At 31.0% G+C, this 20,929-nt stretch overlaps 1 protein-coding gene across 1 annotated transcript in view; it reads right to left on the bottom strand.

Annotated features, from left to right (window-relative positions):
• Nucleotides 1-20,929, bottom strand: part of Dgk (diacyl glycerol kinase 1) — a 258,461-nt gene that overhangs the window by 73,569 nt on the left and 163,963 nt on the right. The window contains exon 4 of the mRNA XM_075361947.1: nt 13,550-13,696. Coding sequence (XP_075218062.1) covers nt 13,550-13,696 — 147 coding nt within the window. The remainder of the gene's footprint in view (nt 1-13,549; nt 13,697-20,929) is intronic.

Here is a 20,929-nt window from a genome sequence, read left to right as displayed (position 1 = left end):
TTTACATATATATTTAAGTGCAATAAGACACCGATAATAATTGATTGATTTTGAGGATTAGGATTCCTAGATTTATTTATTATTTAAGATTAATGGGAATGTAATTTCAAACTGTTTGTTTAAATTTAAGTAAGAGTTATCAGCCCCTACTTCTTTGAAAATGAGGAAGGTCAGCCAGAAAGAATCAACGAGGACAATGCTTGAAAGTTTTTTACGTCCAGCGTGCGAAAAAATCAGGTAGTATGGTTCCAACAGGTCGGAGCGTCTGCGCACATACTGCCAGGGCGATGATGAACCTACTGCGAGAAATTTTCGGTGAACGAATAATTTCAAAAAAATTAATTTGACGGATCAGACTTCTTTTTGTGGGACTGCTTGAAAGAAAGGGATTACATAAATATTCTTCGAAAAATCCAATAACTTACGGAGAACATCCGAGCCGAAATCCGACGTTTAGGAACTGAAACCTTGCGTACGATCATAGAAAATACTGTGAAGGGAATTTCTATTTACGAGTAGGAAAATGGTAGTCATCTGAGGAATATTATTTTGCACACATAACACTGAAAAAAATCCATTAATTATATTTCCAAATGAAATAATAAAAAATTTAAAAAAAACATATGTTTGTAAAAGTTACTCGTATTTTTGTTTTATATCAATCAGTCTTTCAGTGGCCATTCTGGTAGTTGTTTCTGTATTTTATCTCTTAAAAATCTTAATATTGTGGCCAAAATGTGGTGTGTGGAAACAAAGTGGTGGTGATAAAAAAGAAAAAAGGAAAAAAGACAATTTTTACTGATTGTAGGATGATTGTTGTCAGGATAGGAATGAACCCAACGGATTTGCTTTTAATACAAGTGTACGTGCCGACCGGTCGATAAGGTGATGCCATTGAAGTAATGTGTAATCAGATAGAGAAAATTAGAAGAAGGTAAAGGTTGTTGTAGAATAATAATGGCGGATTGGAATCTTAAGGCAGGGGAAGTCGGGAAAGACAAGCGATGGGAAAAACGAAATCGGAACACAAAATGAGACGGGAGAAAGCCTTATGAGTTTTGTGAGGAAAATAAAATGCTCAAGATACAAACGGAAATCAGGAGATGAGAACAGAAGAAGGATTTATAAATACAATAAAAAGGGCTCATCGGTTATTAAGAGCCAACATCGATAGCGATCATATACTTTTGGTAGCAGAAATAAAAGTGATTTTAAAGAGAGATAAAGTAGCAAAGAAGGTAAATTTAATGTGGGAAAAATAACAATTGGAAAATAGTAGTAGCGTTAAGTAGTTCGGGTAAGGAAGAGAAAATATACAGAAGGTACAGATAGATTTGAAATTTGATTTCACGAATGTCTCTTTCTTCCAAATATCAGCACCCTTGCAAATTTGTAAAAGGCAACACTTAAAAAAAAAAAACTTTTTAGAAAACTGTATTCTTCTGTTAATAATCGTTTAGATCTGATTACTGGAGCCGGAAACATATGTATATTAAACATCACTACCACCGAAATAAAGAACTAAACGAGTGAAATTTTATGAGAACAAATACAAAAAAGTTATTTTCAAATGTGTTAAACATATTGTTTAAAATTTGTTTGTCGGAATTCAGGAGAATATAAAAAAGAAAGACACATGAACCGTGTTTCCTATGGTTTCTTTGTATGTAAACATTTTTTACGATTACATAATTTCTTAATAAGATAGTGTAAAACTGAACAGGTTTTAATATTTGATATATAATATTTTTCTCCTAATTGTCAATCACAAACTTATAACCACACATACAAATATATAGTACATATACATATTTCACTTTTCTTGTAGATACGATAACTGCCGCCAATCACTTTCAGATTGATACATAAAATATAACGATCCGGAATCTCGGTCGAGTTCGTTAATGGGCAAAATCGGACCATGGGGATGAAAATGGGGAGACTTTTTCGCAAAAACAAAATATCGCAATAACTTTCTTATTAAGTAAAATATCGACGTCGTTTAACGTTCCTACTATTCTTTGGATAAGGGCCTAAAACTTATATCAGTAAAGTTTTTTGATATCACCAACCATTGGCCCAGGGGATGGAAAAAAAGGAGTTTCGAAGACAAAAAATCATACCTCCCTTAATAGGACAGTTTCGAATAGGTCTAAATTTACCTAAACTTTTGCCTGAAAAAAGTTTTGATACGACCAACCCTTACGGCGACGGATGACCAAAATGTTGCTGGAATTGTAAGAAGATGGAGCTTGTAGTTTTGTAACATGTGAAACTTTTTTCACATGCAACCGTTGTCGCAAATATGAAGTTTATCTTAACTTTAAAGTGGATATCTTTTTTATCTCCTGCTTAGCACCAGTGAAATCTACTTCCGCCTTCCGACGTGCCGAAAGGGATTTTTTCGAATTAAATTCGGTTCCCCTCGAAGATTATTAAAACTGTACATCAAATATAAGCAAACTAGTTAATTCATTAATTTGAATCGGAAGATTAGGTCAGAATTTGTGTACTCATTCACACACACCGGTTATCGTGTATATAATTTTTATATGATTACAAAAAAAACGCTCTTATTTTTAATTCTATTAAAATGTTGCGCCCTATTAAATTTAATAAGGCATTTTACCGAAATAGACGTTCCGCTGTAGACGGGTACAAAAAGAATTTATTAGCCTCGTTACCGTTCGTTTTGTCTGACATGTTTTCTTGTTTTCTTTTAACAATAGAGGTCAAGGAAATCTATGATATTTTTATCTTGGATTTTCCCGTTAAATAAAAATCAAAGAGAATGGCTTTATCGCAGCGCCTTTATTTGTCAGCGTAACATTTCAATTGCAGTCCGTATAAATTATCATGACATCTACGCATCGAATGATGCTTCAATCCGATAATTATTTTTCTACGTTAATTTATGTAAATACTTTTATTAAATTTGATTTTAATATATTCGATTTTATATAACTAACTGAATAATTAATCTAACCGATTTTTTGTTTTTTTTTTAACAAGTTGATATTTTATTTTAATTATGGAAGGTTATGGTATGTTAAATGATATAAAGAAATTTGAATAAACTCTGGCACCGCTAGAAAAACTCAAAAAAAAAAAAAATAAAGAACTAAAATAAAGAAATAAAAAAGCAAAAGAACGAGCGAATTAAATTTATTAACTTTCTTTCAAAACCAGGAAAAAGAATATTTACTTATAGCGACAATTTGAGCTATTGATCATCACTTTTCTTTTTATATCAACCTCTTCTCTTTTTTGGTTTACGTATTCCAAATGTTCCATGCTTTATATAATAAATAATTTGTATTATTAATTTTTCACTTATTTTATAAAATAAGAAAGTGTCTGTTACTGCGAGATAATAATACAGATATGATTACGTCATAATACTCAAAAAAGGTTTTTACAATTGCTATAATAAAATTTTATTGAAAATATTAAATACATCTAGCAGCTTATTATTTCGTTTATTGTCCTATTAAATAGTCATTAACGGTTGTAATTACTAAAAAAAAGCTTTCCTTTCGCTCGTCCCTTGGATCTTTTACTTTAATAAAAAGTAGATCTTTAATACTCATAATACCAGACACAATTTACGACCATTATATAACTATGTTGTTCCTCGCACTGATTTAACTGTGCGGAGAAGACAATGTTCTTACCTTTGTAACAACTTAATAAATTTTATTCCAGAGCAATACATTGGAAAAAAAAAATTATCAATTCTCTTGTTAAGCAAATTGTAGAACGGTTAAATGTAACAATATTTTCTCAACATTATCTTAATTAATTTTTTGCAAGCTGCACGTACTTGTAAAGATAACAGAAATAATTTTACGCCCTTGTACTAATATGATATTTATATTAATATTATTTATTTAATAGATATAATATTTATGTTTATGACATCATCCATTTTCATAATTTACTATATAAAAATGGATGAATTATTTATTTTCGTTGTACTTCATCTAAACAATAATCGAATCAGCAATAGCAATTTTTTTTATAAAGTAGTACTTTCTTTTCCTTTTTGTTACCAGAACTATACTAGTCGCTGGCACTCAAGTTTTTCTTTATCTGGCGACGCCATATTGTCAAAGAAATTAGTTTTAATATTATTTTCTTTCTTATTATAATAGGAAGCCTAAAAAGTATTGAGCCTTTTGCACATAATATAGCGTTAGCGTATTCTGGCAAAACTCGAGGAAGGCCGGCACGTAAGGAGTCATGACACCGCCAATAATGGCCTAAACATCCATCACCAAACAGCGTTAAACCGTTTTGGGAAAGCCGGATACAAAACGAAGTTCGATGTTTGGGTGCCGCATTATCTAACTCAGAAAAATTTACTCGATCGAATTTCTTCCTGCGAATCTCTACTGAAACGTAACAAAATGGAGCCGTTGTTGAAGCGGTTGATCGCGACTGATGAAAAGTGGATAACCTACGACAACAATGCACGAAAAATATTGTGGTTGAAGCGAGGAGAAGCTCCACGATCTGTGACAAAGACCGCACTGACGCCCAGAGAGCCCGCATTGATGAGATTGAAAGGGCATCGTGCATCACGAGCTACTGCCGTTAGACAGAACGATAAATTCACACCTATACTGTCGACTATCAGCGTGATTGCATTTTAAAAGAAACCGCCTGAACCGGTTAACAGAAATGGTGCCTTATACCGCGCTGACAACCCCAGGCCGCATACATCTTTAACGACCCGTCAGAGAACTTGACCGGGCGGTTTTAATTTCCACCGTATGGTATTAAGTTGGTTTCAAAAGAGGCCTGTGAAAACCATGTGTCACAATTTTTGACTCGAAACCACAGTAGTTCTATGGCGACGGGATTATGGTCTTGCCGAAAGAATGGCAGAAAGTAATCGAAAAAATGGTACATATGTGGTCTCATAATTTTATTTTCCAATAACCATAAATGTGTTCTCAATTTTGACCTCCAAAGGCTCAATACTTTTTAGACAACCTATATATTATTAATTATTGTACATGTAATAATGTTGTAAAAAGAGGCAAAAAATAAGGAAAAGAATCCTCTGTAATTTTAAAGGAAATTTCAATATGAAACGCTGGCATTTTTACAGAAAAAAGACTGCTTAATAAGAAAGTAATTTTTGGTAGGCTGAATTTTAAAATATCGGTTAGTGTTCTCGGTAAAAAATGGAGTAAATGGTCGGTTACAGAAGAATGATATGGATTCAAGAAATTAAACGGAGAACAGGAGATGTAATCAGGTTTAAAAGAGTTTATGCGAGAGTTCTACGGAAAAAATATGGAATAAGTGCATAATTTATAAGTATGGAAAAATATTTGATGTCAAACGGGATAAAATAATCTAAATATTAAAAATCCAATAGATTGGCTAATATTGACCAATAGATTGGAAAAATATAATAATTCAAAGATTATACCTAAGACTGGATCTATTAAATAATTGGACATGAATAAAAGAATCGGTAATAAAAATAACGGATGACCAAACCGAGCGGTTTGGCCTAGGTAGAAGTATAAGTTTAATCATTGATTTCGTTTAATATGTGTGTTAAAGATGTGATTAAAAAATTCCCTAGAAAAAAATCAGCAAAGGAGGAAAGAGAATATAAAATTCTCAAAGACGGTTTTCTTAAGAGATGAAGCACAATTTATTCAACAGATGGTTTCAGAATTAGAAAACAATATGACAGAATTCGGAATAAAAATAAATGGGAAAAGTAATACGAATAGGAGACAATAAGTCGACGAATATCTACACAAAAGAAGGATAGTAAAACAGTACATAAATTTAGGTACCATATTAACTGAAGATTGTAAAATACAAAATGAAAAAAATAATGGATAAACTGAAAAAAAAAAAACGTTTATTACAAAGTGTAATGAACAAGATTTGAAGAAGCGTTTTGTGAAGTATTACGTTTGGCATGTACTTTTGTACGAATTTGAAACATGAACGATAAGAAGAAAGATTGAAGGCATTTAAAATTGAGGCAAGGATGTGATCGAATAATATTATTATATATATAACAGGCAGAAAGACTGAAAAATGAAGTCGTGCGATAACAAGAATAAAAGTTTATAATAAAATAAAAATGAATAAGCCGACCGATTGTGGTGTATCCGGTGAAGAAAAGCGGCTTGATTAAAATATTACTGGAAGTTTACAAAAAGAGAGGGCGGAAAAGAATTAATATTACAAACGAAAACGGGAGCTATCGGGAATTCAGAATGTTATCCGAAGATGAGGGAGGCGTATATGGTACAAAGAATCAGCCAAGGGTATAATGATAGCCCTAAAAGATTGTCCTTAATAATTCTTAATTGATCTAAATTTAAAGGTGTATAGACGGAATAAAAAAACAAACAGATATAGACCTAATAAAAGAGTTACGAAACCGATTAATTTAATTCATTGAATATATTCGGTGGATCCTACTACACACGATGGGTGAGAAACTACTCGTTGATGTTCTGAAAACAGTAAATTTTACGCTATCCAAATGATCACGTACTTTTTACTAAAAGAGATTTTAAGAGTTTTAAGGGTCTATCGTAGACCTTGAGTCTTAGGATCCCCTTCCCACCATTTTCCTTTAGTTTGATAAGAGCCCCTTTCTTCATTTCCTTTCCATCACCAGAGCGGTCGAATGTTTCGTCACGACGCCTAACAAAAGTCAAATTTGCATTTAATATTTCGTAAAAAAATATTGTGTGTGTGTGAAAATAATAATTGTAAAAAACTAACACCGTACACAGTAATAGAAAAAAATTAATAAATTACCAAAAGTTAATTTTCGCGGAACATAATTCTATAATTATATGAAAAAATAAAAACTTAAATGAAGATGCAAAATCTAGCAACAATAAAATTAAAATAACATATTATCACTATCAGCTGGAATTATATAAATTTAAAATGTCATGTGACTATGTTTGTAAATATTGTCGCCAAATGCTCGCTGTCTTTAATTATAGTGTCACTTTCAAAAAATATCTGTTGATTAATAATTTTGTTTTTCTTTAAATTTATAAATGAAATATTTTTCGAGTATATTCAATATTTTATTGTCGTTACAAATTTCTATATTATTTTTATAATCAATTATATTATGTTTATATTGTGGCAGATGGTCAACTATGTTAGATACACTACTTCTGTTTTTTTAGGCGTTATAATATTCCGTGAATCTTTTTTTAAACGACCTGTTAGTTTTACCAATATAGATTTTAGTACACTCATTACACTTAATTTTGTATAATCCATTCAAAATTTCTCCATTATTTTTAAAATATTTTATAATATGGTTATTTGTTTATAAGCTTTTTTTATATTTACTTCGATCATAAACATCAATAATCTTTTCTATTACTTGTGTATTTGTATTCTAAGAAAAATTGTTTATATGCTCTTTGTTATTTACTTGTAAAATTATTATGGTATTCAATTCTTTCTTTTTTATGAATATAATTCCAGCATCAAAACCATTAAATACTGCTATTTGTTTTATTGTATCTATTTCCTTCTTGAGTTTGTCATAGTAAGCTCTAAAAATCAGGTTTTTATATGTACCAATTTTTTGTGACTATGGATGATTAGAATTCACACGTAATGTGGTACTATTCATTGCTGGCTTTCTATAAACAGTTGTTTCTATAACGTTGTTTCTGTTTATTTCAATTTCAATATCTAAAAAGGGTATTTTTCTGTTCTCTTCCATTTCATAGATAAATTTTAGGTTATAATTATAATTACTGAGTTTATTCAAAACGATTAAATGTTTATTATTTATAACTGGATTATATGCGGCTAGTATATAGTCTACATATCTTATGACAATAGGACGTGGTGTACATTCAATATATCATGAATTATAATATTTTCAAAATGTTGTATAAAAATTTCAGACATTTTATACATTTCTCAGGGAAATGATGATATAAGTGATTGGAAACGGTATAAGAGAAGTAGGGAGGCGCGCCATTGTGCTGGAACCATACTTTGCGCTAGAGGAACATCTTCAAGCAGCTGCGGCAATTCTTCTTAAATGAAGTGCAAGTAGATATCAGAATTTAAGCGGCCAGGTAATATGAACAGGGCCAGCCTTCGTGACGCGAGTGGTAGTGCCTCGGCCGTTCATCCGGAGGGCCCGGATTCGAATCCCGGTAAGGCATGGCAATTTCACACGCTACAAACTTGTCCTCTAAAGCAATACCTAACGGTGGTTCAGGAGCTGAAAAAAAAGGTAATATGAACGGTCCAAACAGCTGATTGTGAAGAAAGCCGCACCATACATTATCGATGGTAAATCGGTGTTGAAAATTGCCTTCCACCGTTTCATGAGAATTTACTTCTGCCCATATATGCTCATTGCGTAAGTTGTTGACGCCATCTCGAGTGAAATTTGCCTCTTCAGTAAACAAAACATACTTGTAGAGTTGTCGATTTGTAGTCCACCAGTTCCAGAACTGGTGAAACTCCAAGCGAAGGAACCATTTCCTGGATGTAGATGTTGAACTGGCTATTTATGATAATGATTCGAGTAAAAGTTGTTTTGTTTAACTGTCCTTCAAACCATCGAATGTATAACTCCGATCCCCTTAGAAAGACACTGTGTACTGATGATTGGACTGCGCTGAACTACATCGATAATAATTTCATCATAACAGCGTCGTTTGGACAATAACGAGTAGCTGGTACGAATTCTAGATAATCAATCTGTTTCCCAATGACTGCGAAAAATACCGATTCAAATCTTCGAAAAATCGGAAAACGTATTTCATGGTCTACTACAGCAGCTGTAGCACTACTATTATACAACCCAAAATGAATATCATATCGGCGTATTCTGCTGCTGTAAATAAGTACGGCATTACGTCAATGGCAAGCCGATCACGTTCAAACTAAATTTCACAGAAACCCTTCGCTAACGACAGCACAGTTCACAGTACCCGATATACTTAATGTAACTTACACAGTGATTTAAATACGAATACAGTATTTCGCATTGTTGATCAGCTATTGTTATTTTATAGCCAGATTTGAAATAATAATTTTTCAAATAATTTATTGTACTTTTCTCATTAATAGAAAAAATATTATCTAAGTTATTTTTATTTTCCAATTGTGGTGTAATTTCCAGTCTTATTTTAATTTTTTTGTGAGCAATTTTTTAAATAAATTTTGTTTTTACAAATTTTTCACGTCATCAAAAAATAGTTTGGATTTTCGTTTACTTTAAATAAGTACTTTTCTAACAAATGTAGTAGTAATGTACCGTTTCTAAAAAAAATAGGATTTTTCTACCTTTCCTTCGTTTTATTCTTATTCGTTTAAAATTTAAATTAACCATTTTGTTCAGAATTAAATTCTCTGCATGTTTTGTTTAAACGTTTTATGCGATTATTACCCATTTACCAAATTTGTGCGTTGAACATAAAAAACAGGGTTTTTTACTCTAATTTGTTGGTTTCAACCTAGATTTTTCAAAAACTACTACAGATATGATTCTAGGACCAAATTTCAGCTCAAGAATCATAAGAAATCACTAATTTTGCTTCTTAATTAACGACGTAAAAATTTCAGTACGACCTCATTTCACTTGGGTAGCTGTAATCCGAGCGAAATGTTTCATTAGCCGTAATTCGGAAACAAAGCATTTTAGAACATATGTTTAGATGAAATTTTTCCATTAGTTTCATTCATAGAATAGGTTATGAAGGTCCCGGGAGAAGGCTCGTGATACACCTGTACATCATTATGCCTTAATTTGTTTTAATTATATATATTTTTTTTTTAATTTGATAAACGATTAATTAATACGCAACACAAAATAAAATTTAATTTAAATCTGCCTGATTATTCAACATACATGATTGTATGGTTGGAAACCCGGCAAGTCAATTTATTTATTTAAAAGAATTTTAAGTATTAATTTTGCTTGGTTTCAGCCTTTACGGACATCTTTGAAGTCTTCTTGAAGAAATTAATGTTATTTAAAAATAAGTAGATCACAAAACATTTCACTGTAATTGCTATTGCTATTAATCTTGATTTTTTTTTAATATAATATGTGTGTTTGTGAGTGGCTATAAAAAATATTATATTATTTATTTTTTTTTGCAAAAAATTGCATCGTTTTATGTAATTTATGCCCGCGATCGAATATTTCTTATTTATTTTGAACAGTAGCTATCTAGTTTACGTCTCATCATTTTTAGGAACCGTTCGATTTATGTAAATCCATTCGTTTTTAATCCATCTAAGTATGACCATAGCTGCGTTTTTGAAATTATTATTATTATTGGTTACAGAAATTCACGACTATCTAGGATTAACTTCTGTTTAGCGAAGAGATCCAAAAAATTGGCTCGCAGTACAAACAGAGGTTAGATAAAGATGTAAATTATCCGACAGTAAATCTATTGGACAACAGCGACGACATCAGGCGACTGAAACATTTCCATGTGCTGGACCTGGGAGATGTAACCACAGGGTGATCGGGAGATGTAACCAAAGGGTGACCGGGAGAAGGAACCTAAGAGTGGGAATACAGGATGATTCTGACACTGTGTAGTGAACTTCATTTTGGTAGTCTATTAATTATAGTTATTTCTATTTACCGACGAATATTTGTTTTATTTATAGTGTTATTTTAATATATTGGTATTGATGACATTGTTTTTATTTTTCTTTCCTGTGGTTTATTTCTAGTGCTATGTTAAGCATTGAACTTTACTTGAATCAACTGTACAAGTATTTTTCTTATATATATATATATATATATATATAAGGTGATTATCATGACTTAAATTTACTTATGGTCTCCTATGAGGTATCGATTGTAAATGCTAACAGATTGAAAAAAAAAACTTGCTATGAGTTTTAATCGATGGAAAAAACTAAAAATTATATCACTGATTTTCTACTGGAAAAGTAAGTCTTTCACTTTGTTTAATGGTTGTTTGAAAGTCACCGCACTCAAATTCGCTGGAAAGATTTTAACAAAAAGGATATTAGGTTTTTATTTTTTGATTCGTAGAAAGCTACAAATTTTTTTTTTTGTTAAAACAAAAAGACGTAAACGAGCATCTATCATGAATTTTTTATAAAGTGTTAGGCGTATAAAAATCGGCCCGCGATCGAATATTTCTTATTTAATTTTAAACCGTAGCTATCTGGTGAACATCTGTCCGTTTATAGGAACCGTTCGATTTATGTAAATCCGTTCGTTTTTAATTCATCTAAGTATGACCATAGCAGCGTTTTTGAAAAGATGTATTTGTTATCTGTGTGTTTTGAGGTGGAAAACATCAGCCAAAACTTATCTTTGTACCTTAAAATCTATACGATTCCGTATCCGTGGCTTAATCCCCATTTAAAATTTAAGGATCACGAAAGGATTTTACTAATAAACAGTAATTTAAGAATTATTTTTCCTAACTTAAATGAACGCTTACTGTAAGTAATTACATATACTTACAACCTATATACATGAATACAATATCCAAATCGCAACCTTTTTTTTTTTCTGTAAAATTAACATTTTATAAAAATCGATGAACTACACCGCATTATAACTAGGCCGCTTAACGACAATATTAAAATTTTAGACTACGAACCAAAATAATTCAATAATACGAATAAGTGAAAAATTCATATTTCACTTTTATTCTTAAATCGATTAAAAAGAAACACAAATTAAAAATCGAGCCCCGAATGAAAAATCTGTGATTTCTCCCCGAAGATTTACGACTTCAAAAATAGGCTTCATCGTACGTTTTACGACATAATAAAAAATGATTGAAAAGAAACACGACCGATGAAATCTAATAATTGCTATTATCAATGAGTTAATTATTTACATAATTTTTACAAAATGATAATTTAAAAAAATAAATTTTAGAATACTACTTACAGTATTAACAATTTTTTTAAATTCCTGCCGGTTCCTCGATGAAAGTTTGGACACTTTTTTTTATCTCGGATGAAACCTTCTTTAGTTTCACTTTTCGAACGGTGTAGAATTTGTAACGATTACTTTCAGCTTGACAAAAATAGTCATTTGATTACATATTTCCTTTCAAAAATCCTCACGGATAAAGGACAAGAAGAGAATCATTTAGATCGAGGAGGGTCACAGACCGCAAGAAATTAGACGGTTCTCTAAAAAGTCGTAGGACACTTAGGTGTCATTGAATTCGCTTTACGGTGCTGTTGTTCCATCTGTCTGAATCCGATAATACTGTTCATCATGAGCTAGTTATACGGTAAAGTCCGTGTTTTTTTTTTATTATCTTCGGACGTCAATATTTCAAAAAACAAAAAAAACAATACAGAATCGCTAATCCACGTATGAAACGTGCTTACACTCAGAATGAAATGTTCCCTTATAGAAGAGATACAACGCTTAGAACTTGAAATTCTGGTATTTTGACTTTTACTGTTGACTGTTTTTCGGTAAAATAAAATTTATTGACGTTGTTACCGAATAGTTCTATTACGATAGTATTTCTATTGTAAGACCCACTGGATCTGGTTACGATACATTTTAACGGTGGCTGATTAGCAGGTGAATGAGAGATTACATTTTTAATCATTGTTAATATTCGTTTCAGATTTAGTAGACAAAATTTCCTGGTCACCAAAATCACTTTTAAATTATCTTATCTGGCAATTTTTTTTAAGTATAAATATCGGATCGTGTAACGTTTCTACCGCTAAAGTAGAAAAGTAGTAGTTACTTTATTTTTTGCAAATGCTTACAATAATATAATATATAATTTGCAAATATGATTTTAAACAGTCGGTTCATTTTGTACCTACTCTACATTTTACTATGAACTTTTGCAATAATCAACATCGCTGTAATTCCAATTGTATTTGAACAGGGAAATATTCTTACTAAAATTACAGTTAAGTATTAATTTTAAAAACGTTCAAAGTAGAAATAAATTCTGAATTTAAATGTAATTAAGTGAGATATATCTATTTTAACAATAATTTCTCATTATGACTTCCCAAAATAGTATTAAATGAAGGGCTTACTCTTACTGAACCCATTCGAGTAATCGGGGTTCTGTTACAAATAACAATTTTAATTACCAAAAATCATCAGATCAAAGCAGATTATTTTTTTTTTAAATATCTTAATTATTTTGTGAGTTATACCTTCAGAATAAATTTGATATAATCTACAAGGTTTCATAGTGGATCTTATTCATAAAGGTTGCTTTATTATATATAGATTGTAATTTAAACAAATCGGTGAAGAAAATCGGAGGTCCTTATATCGCTTCAGACCGGGGTCGGGAATTTTTCATCGATCTTAATTAACCACCTAATAAAATCATAATGTTGATTTAGGCTTTACGCATTACAATAACAAATAAATTATAAAGTTAAAAACGATATTTACTTTGCTGTAACCTTATTATTTTTTTTTACGATCAGAAGGAAGTTATTATAAAAATGATAAATCGAGCAAACATATTACACGACACGGGTAGATTAGATCAAATATCACCTTCATCGCTTGTCCTTCAATCGGTTGTACTTTCTGATTGTTACTCTTCTTAATGAAGGAAAGAAAAAGATGACGACACAATTCATCCGGTGCTGACACCTCCAGGTACGAATCCATAAACTGCTTAAACCCTTCGTAGTCGATTTCCTGTAATAAAATTAGAAAAAACCAGCTATAAAAACCATAAATAAGCATCTCATCACACATATTCCCCAATAAATAAGGTCCGTTCATAAAAAAAAAATCTGTAATTATTTGCTATTTTTCCCATTATTTTCATTTACCTTAAAAGCTAACCGTCACAACGATAAATTAGAAATTTGTTATTATCATTACTCGATTCCACTTATTTAAAGAAAAATGAAACAACAGAAAATGAGCTTGTACAAGTGTAAAAGGTTGCATTTTGGATGGAAAACCTTCTACGAAATGCATGATGATAATACCGAAAAGTGCTTATAGTACTAATAAGCATTAGTCCTCAGATACTTTTAATCTGAGTGATCCTCTGAGTTAACTGCTGTAGTGTTCTTTACCTTGCTTTTTGTTACGTATAGCTGTTTTTATTTATGTATATAATTTCATTGCTGAAATAAAAAAATGAATTCGAAAATAATTACTCGGGGTGATATATTAAGCAGCAAATATTAAGAGACAGGTTAAGGAGCGGGTTCAAAGATTCTGTTTGTGTAGTGTGGCATGTAGAACGGTAATGTATATTTTGTATGAATATACAGTGTAATTTAAATGCATTTTTTTTGTATATTACAGACTGATTTATCTGCGAAAGTGGAAATGAATTTCTGGGATTTAGAGCGGAATAGAAAATTTAGATGTTAGAAAACGTAAAAGGAAAGCATATTTAGATGAATGGGACGTAAGATGAAGGGTGAATGATAAAGGACATATGATTGCAGGCTTTTTGCAAGTGTGCAAGAGATAATGAATGTGAAATTTTTTGATCGAGGGGATTAAGCCATACAGTATTTGGCTGGTCATGGGAATTTAATTTGCAGATCGTGTAGGTTTTGCTTGCCTGGGAATAGTATGTGTAAGGAGGTGTAATTTGGTGGATGAATTAGGTTCATCCACCAAATTACACCTCCAGATTCCTACTTTATTTTCCAGATTCCTACCAAGTAGGAATCTGGAATTTTCTTTATCGCTTCACCTCGGCTTCATTCCTTCGAATTATTGTCCCTGTGAATCTTATCCGATAATTTTCTTTCTGGAAAAATCGTTATGTCCAAAACGTTATGTTTACAAAATAAATTTTTTTTAGAATGGTCCGGGAATTTTCGATTTCAAATGTGAAGAATGTTGTGATTTGTTCGTCAGTTTTGTAAATGAGTTGAGAACATTAATTAGGATTACATGTGGTATTTGTTTTGTTATTCACGCGCGCGCGTGTTTGTGTGTGTGTGTGTAGAAGGTATGGAAAATCTAGGGAGTTTTTCTCTACTTCCAGTTCGGCTTACAGCATCGCCGTTGGGACATCAAGATATCGATGTTTGTGTTATCCGGTGAACTCTGAGACTTACTACAGTATTTGCTGCCGAAGCCTGAAGAAGAATGGCTGACGAATTGTCAGCAGTACGAGACTTTCGTCTTCCTCTTCGGTACCTTCGAACAACTCGGGTGGTTGCGAGGCGTACAAGGTAGGGTAATACCTAAGGGTACTAGCTACCAAGTAGGGATCTTGAATTTTCCTTATCGCTTCACCTCGGCTTCATTCCTTCGAATTATTGTCCCTGTGAATCTTATCTGATAATTTTCTTTCTGGAAAAATTTGGTCCAAAACGAAAGCAAAGGTTTCGCACTCTAGTATAATAAAATAGAAAATTTTCTGCAAATCGACTCTGCAAACCTGGATCGTTAATGTACGGAAGAAATACATTTTTATTTGGTTTCCTGAACTCAGTGCTCCAACTTGTTTCAGTTTTTTCAATCAAACATTTGTACAAGAAAAATCAGCTTCAAAATTCACACTGTGATAAACGTTTTGATCTGATTGGATCAAAACCATTTCGCTTTTTTTAACGCTTACTTCATGTAGATTCATCAACTCCTAGTAAACCCCTACATTACAAACCGGATAGTAATTACTAAGCGCAGATAGCATTAAGTGGTAATATATATTACGTAATCTTTAATGTAGAAGCTTACCGAAAACGTTTCTTAAAATAAATGCTACCATGGTTAATTTTTAATCAGTAAAAATTAAAAGTGAAACGTGATATTGACGTTTCCAAGGATAAAATAAAAATTTTAACTGACTCGGTATGATTAGAATGAAATTTTTGTAGCAGGGGAGAACATAAAAAATGATTAAGAATTAAATTACAAAACGGAATCATCAACCTTAGTAGATAGCAGAAGGTTCAGTGGGTAACAAAAATAATCAGACCGAATTTACACTATTTACTGAGACACCGGACATTTTTTATAAAAATCTAAAAATACGTTTGATCGTAACTGCGTCAAAAACAGTCGAAATGCCTACAAGTCGAAACAGGAGAACGTCACTTCACTCGATCAAATAAAAATAAAAACATGTTATTAATTAACACAAGCGGGTGTATACGGATGCACATAATCTAAAGTCGAAATATTAATATTATTTTATGTACTGATACAGCACAGATTTTTCCTCGATAAATGAGCTATTAATATAACATTAATAAAAAAAGGAAACAAATTAGAAAAACCCTCTAAAAAGTAAAAAATAAATTATATAAATATCTAATAAATAACAATAAATAAATGTAATAATTATTAAATTTTAAAATTAAAATGAAAATATTTAGTTAAATAAAAGCGTGGCACAGTTTTTATAATTTATTTAAAACAACACAACATTTATTTTTACAACAATTAATCTTCATTTTTATTTTCAATAACGACACGAGGAGGCGGAAAGGTCTGCTGGAACCTCTCCAGTTGAGACTGACTAGCTACAAATAACAATTTGGGAAAATGCACCCACTCGCTTTCTTTGTAAGTGTTCTCACATAGTTGAAGTTCATCTTCGAATTCTGCTTGTAATCTAAGCCAAATTGAACGCACTCTTTTCGCTAAAAGTTTCATTTTAATTAATTATGGATTTTTATTTAATGAATTCATAATTACGATTATAATTAAAATAATGCTAATAATTAATAACTTTTCAGATTACCGTCAAATTGTAATAACTTTGTGCAAGATTTCTAAATTTAATTTTTATTTTTAATCTTATTAACCCTTAAAGGTCATCTCGGCGTAAATTTTAACCATCAAAGAATTAAAACTTGAGTTATTTTATTACAGATAAATAAAGTATATAAATAAACTAAACAACATCATTAAACAAAAAATATATTTTAAAATATAGCAAATGTCTAAAAATACTTATTCGAAAACATTGTTATAAAAACTGCGTCACGCTTTTATTTAACTAAATATTTTCATTACTTTTAATTTTAAAATTTAATAATTATTACATTTATTTATTAGATATTTATATAATTTATTTGTTACTTTTCAGTGCATTTTTATATTTGTTAATATTATATTTTTTTGTTTAAAATTATCAATTTGATTTAATTCTTATTTTTTTACTTTTTAGAGGGTTTTTCTAATTTGTTTCCTTTTTTATTAATGTTAATATTAATATTAGTTAAATAAAAGCTTTTTTAAAAAATAATTTTTTATATGTAATCAAATATATTTTTGTAAATTTTTGTTTTTTTGTATTTTTTTTAAGACTAAAAAAAAGTAAAAATATTTATTTTTACACATCGAAGTTACATACGTGTACCAAATTTCAATCATTTTCATACGATAGTTCATGAGAAATGACAATTTTCAACTAAATGCATGAATTTAGCGTAGGGATAGCGCGTTGTGGCGTGGGGGTGGGTCATATGAAATTCCGACACCGTAGTGCTGTATTGTCATCGAAGTTACATACGTGTACCAAATTTCATTGATTTTCATACGATAGATCAAAAGATCTAGATCAAAACAGTTGCAAGATTTGATTATTCCTAAAGCGAGTTATATAAAAGCTTTTAATAATAATAGTAAAAAAAAATCTAACAGTAACAAGAGTTTTGATTAATAAAATCATTATGCTTTTCGCTTATAAAAAAATATTATTCCGTTAAAATTTTTGGTACTCAACGTTATCAAACCCCAAATCAGATACGGTTACTTTTTTAAATCGGAGGAGTTACGCACGAATGGAGAACTCAATATAAATAATCAAAATTCTACTAGATTTGAACAGTCTGTAAGGATGAATACGATTTAGTACGTATTAATAATAAGATAGAAATAACTGAAACATACGAAATTAATTTCTGACAACTTACTGACAACTTCTAAGTGTATAACCAACTTTGAAAGATAGATAAATAATAATACATTAGATTTCATTGTTCGATGTACTTCTAACTGAACCGTTTTTGTTGTTAAACGGCTCGGCATAGTCAACATCAGAATTAAGAAAAGGGTGACTAATTTGTACGCTATGCTTAGGAAATTGTTGATTCGACAAAAGTTTGTATCGAAAGCAAAAAATGAATTGATGAATGAGTATTAACTGCTTGGCTTTTGTAATACAAAACCTTTGTCTAAGCGAAGCGAAAACTAATTATGATCCATCGTGCAGCAATCTCAAATGTTCAGATGGTACCAATATTTTCGTAAAGTGATGATGGTTCGGAAGCAGAATAAATTGCTGTTTCTGGTCATATCCGATGCCGGCGTTCCGGATGTTGAAACCTTCTTCCAAGTCGTAACATTTTATGACGATTAATAAATGGATTTAAACTGAAATGGAACTTTCCTTTAAAACAGGTGAGTTGTCTTGAATTTCTTTAATTTCCAGAATGTAGAATGAGTATTAAACCATATAAATAAACGAGTTGCTTTGTTAACCTCTGCAACAGTTGATACTCCTACCCCTTTTTTCAGTATGTTGGCAATTGCAAATAAATGTATTACAATTAGCGAATCTCTTAATAATTTTAACAAAGTATAACATTTTGTAAAAACTTCATCCGTAGATTAATCGAGCTGTTAGCTAATTACTGACGGACGTTCTTCTGGAAAATTTTGGACATCAAAGCACTGAAACGGCGGTCATGATCTTGAATCTTCTGAAAACCATGGTGGTCAGTTGGATTGTCTTTAGTAGAAAAATGATTCCATACTACGTTTTTCGTCATTTCTTGAATGTACAATACTTGGTTTGTTACAAAAACCTTCAGTTTGGTAGAGATGGTATCCATACAAGGCATTAAATAGTAGAATCGGTCCGTGAATGAATACTATCAACATTTATGTTAAGGACTGGACTGTGTTCTGTGAAAGTTTAGCGAGCAATACCATTCCACAGTTCAGTTCTAGCTAAACTAATAGTTTTAACTAGAGCAACTCTGGATACTGAACAAAGTAGTAGAATTAAAATTCATCCTGATTTAACGACTGAACGCAGATAAACATGCGAGATAGACCTTCTGCAAGGCATCTGAATTTTAGTAGGATTCTTAATAAGTACTGTCGTTATACTGAGATTCCCTTCAAAACATAAAGCTGTTGTTTCCAATTATTCCATATTCTAACAGTGGTATAGTTAGCTTATTGTCCCACTTCATACCAGTCAGCCACAATTGCAGCAAAAATAGTTATATGAGATTACGACTGGGCTTATAAGCTATAACGCGTCAAAACTTGAAGCTACAATTGTCGCCACTTCTCATTTTGTAACAGTATTTGAAATGAATCAGATGCGGGTGACCACACAATACCTAACGTCTTACTATTTCTTATCAAACTGTAAAAGTTTTTCAATATCAATATCATAAGGTTTTCAATATCATGTGTTAGAAATAGACGAAGATCTAAGGAGTTTGATGATTATTTTTTCAGTTCAAATCCAGCAGATTTCAGTAATGTTATTAAATCAGATTATATCTTGAGTGCTGTATCCATGTCACTGATGCCTGACGGTAAATCGACAATATAAAAATCTCGCTTCAAGATTTCAGCTTCCCGTGAAACCTTGCATATTCATCTTCAACTAATTTTTGTAGCCATCTAGTTAATATAAATGGGGAAAATGCGGTTCCGTATTTTACGGTTGTAAATTCATAACGTTATATCGGGTCTGCGGGGTTTTCTTTCCATAAAATTTGTAGGTATTTACAGTCTTCTACATGTACCCGTATTTTCGATTCATATTTGGCATATCTGCTGTAAAATCAATTGAGTGTGGCCTATATTAAACCATTTTCGAGTCGTCGTATAACTGATCACCTTGGTGTAATACCTCGGTTGGGTCTATATCTTAAATTGGCTGGTTCATGTTTCTAATAAATAAAGATCATTATTCAGTTCATGGATAAATGTAATTTTTAATATGTCGTTATGATCATTACATCTTTATTCTTTATTTTAAGTTTTATCTTATATGAATATTACATTGTTGATGAAGATATGAGTTGATGATAGTGTATGATGACAGAATGAAAAGTAAATCTAGACTGAACAATACATTAATAATTAGAAAAATAATAAATATAAAATATCAGCTGGTAAAATAAGCTAGATGAATATAAACAAATTTATTTACTTTCACAAACGAATAAGAAGAACGAGGTAGTTTACGTATTTATAATTAATAAGAAGAAAAGAAGAAATGAGTCTTAACACGAGTAAAGGTTTTGCTTAACTGTAGCATCGACCACTAGAGTATCATTAAGTGAAGTACTTGAAGTAGTTTTTCCGATCCATTGAAAACTACTCTAAGTTTGGTAGTAATAATACTTTCTCTTATTACAGTATTGTGTGGAAGAAAATAGCGTTTCGTTGTATCATCTAATTGCATGCTTACTTGTTGATATGATCGAGTGTTTTATATTCTTTAGTGAATTCTGAAAATTCCTGATTTTTTGATCTGAATAATTGATTTCTCTGAAATCGTCTATCAAGTTGTCTGAACCGTGTACAGCTTTATCAAATGGTTCTACTAACCTTAAATGTCCGGATTTGAATAGAAGCTTCACTACAAACTGTCAAGTCTCATCTTTAAATATAATCTTCAAAAAATGTTTTTCATAATTTTCTTCTTCAATGGAACTACAAAAATTTCTTCTAATTCCCAATATTTGGTTAATCTTTGCTGAAGATCATCTTCGGTTTGAATAAAATACGATTCAGCAAGAAATTCAGTTGTATCCATTATTTTGATTTTTCTCGATAATCTCTAATCTAAGTCCGTCACTCAGAAGCACAAAGTAATCACCTGGCTTTGTTAATTTATTACATTTTTAAAATGTTAAAATATAATTCTGCACTTAAGCGAATGTCTATAACTTGGTTTAAAAAATAGGGATC

This window comes from Lycorma delicatula, chromosome 4 (assembly GCF_047948215.1).
Source record: "Lycorma delicatula isolate Av1 chromosome 4, ASM4794821v1, whole genome shotgun sequence".
NCBI classification, from domain to species: Eukaryota; Metazoa; Arthropoda; class Insecta; order Hemiptera; family Fulgoridae; genus Lycorma; species Lycorma delicatula.
Note: the sequence above shows the minus strand (reverse complement) of the source record. Positions and strands in the feature narration are given on the sequence as shown.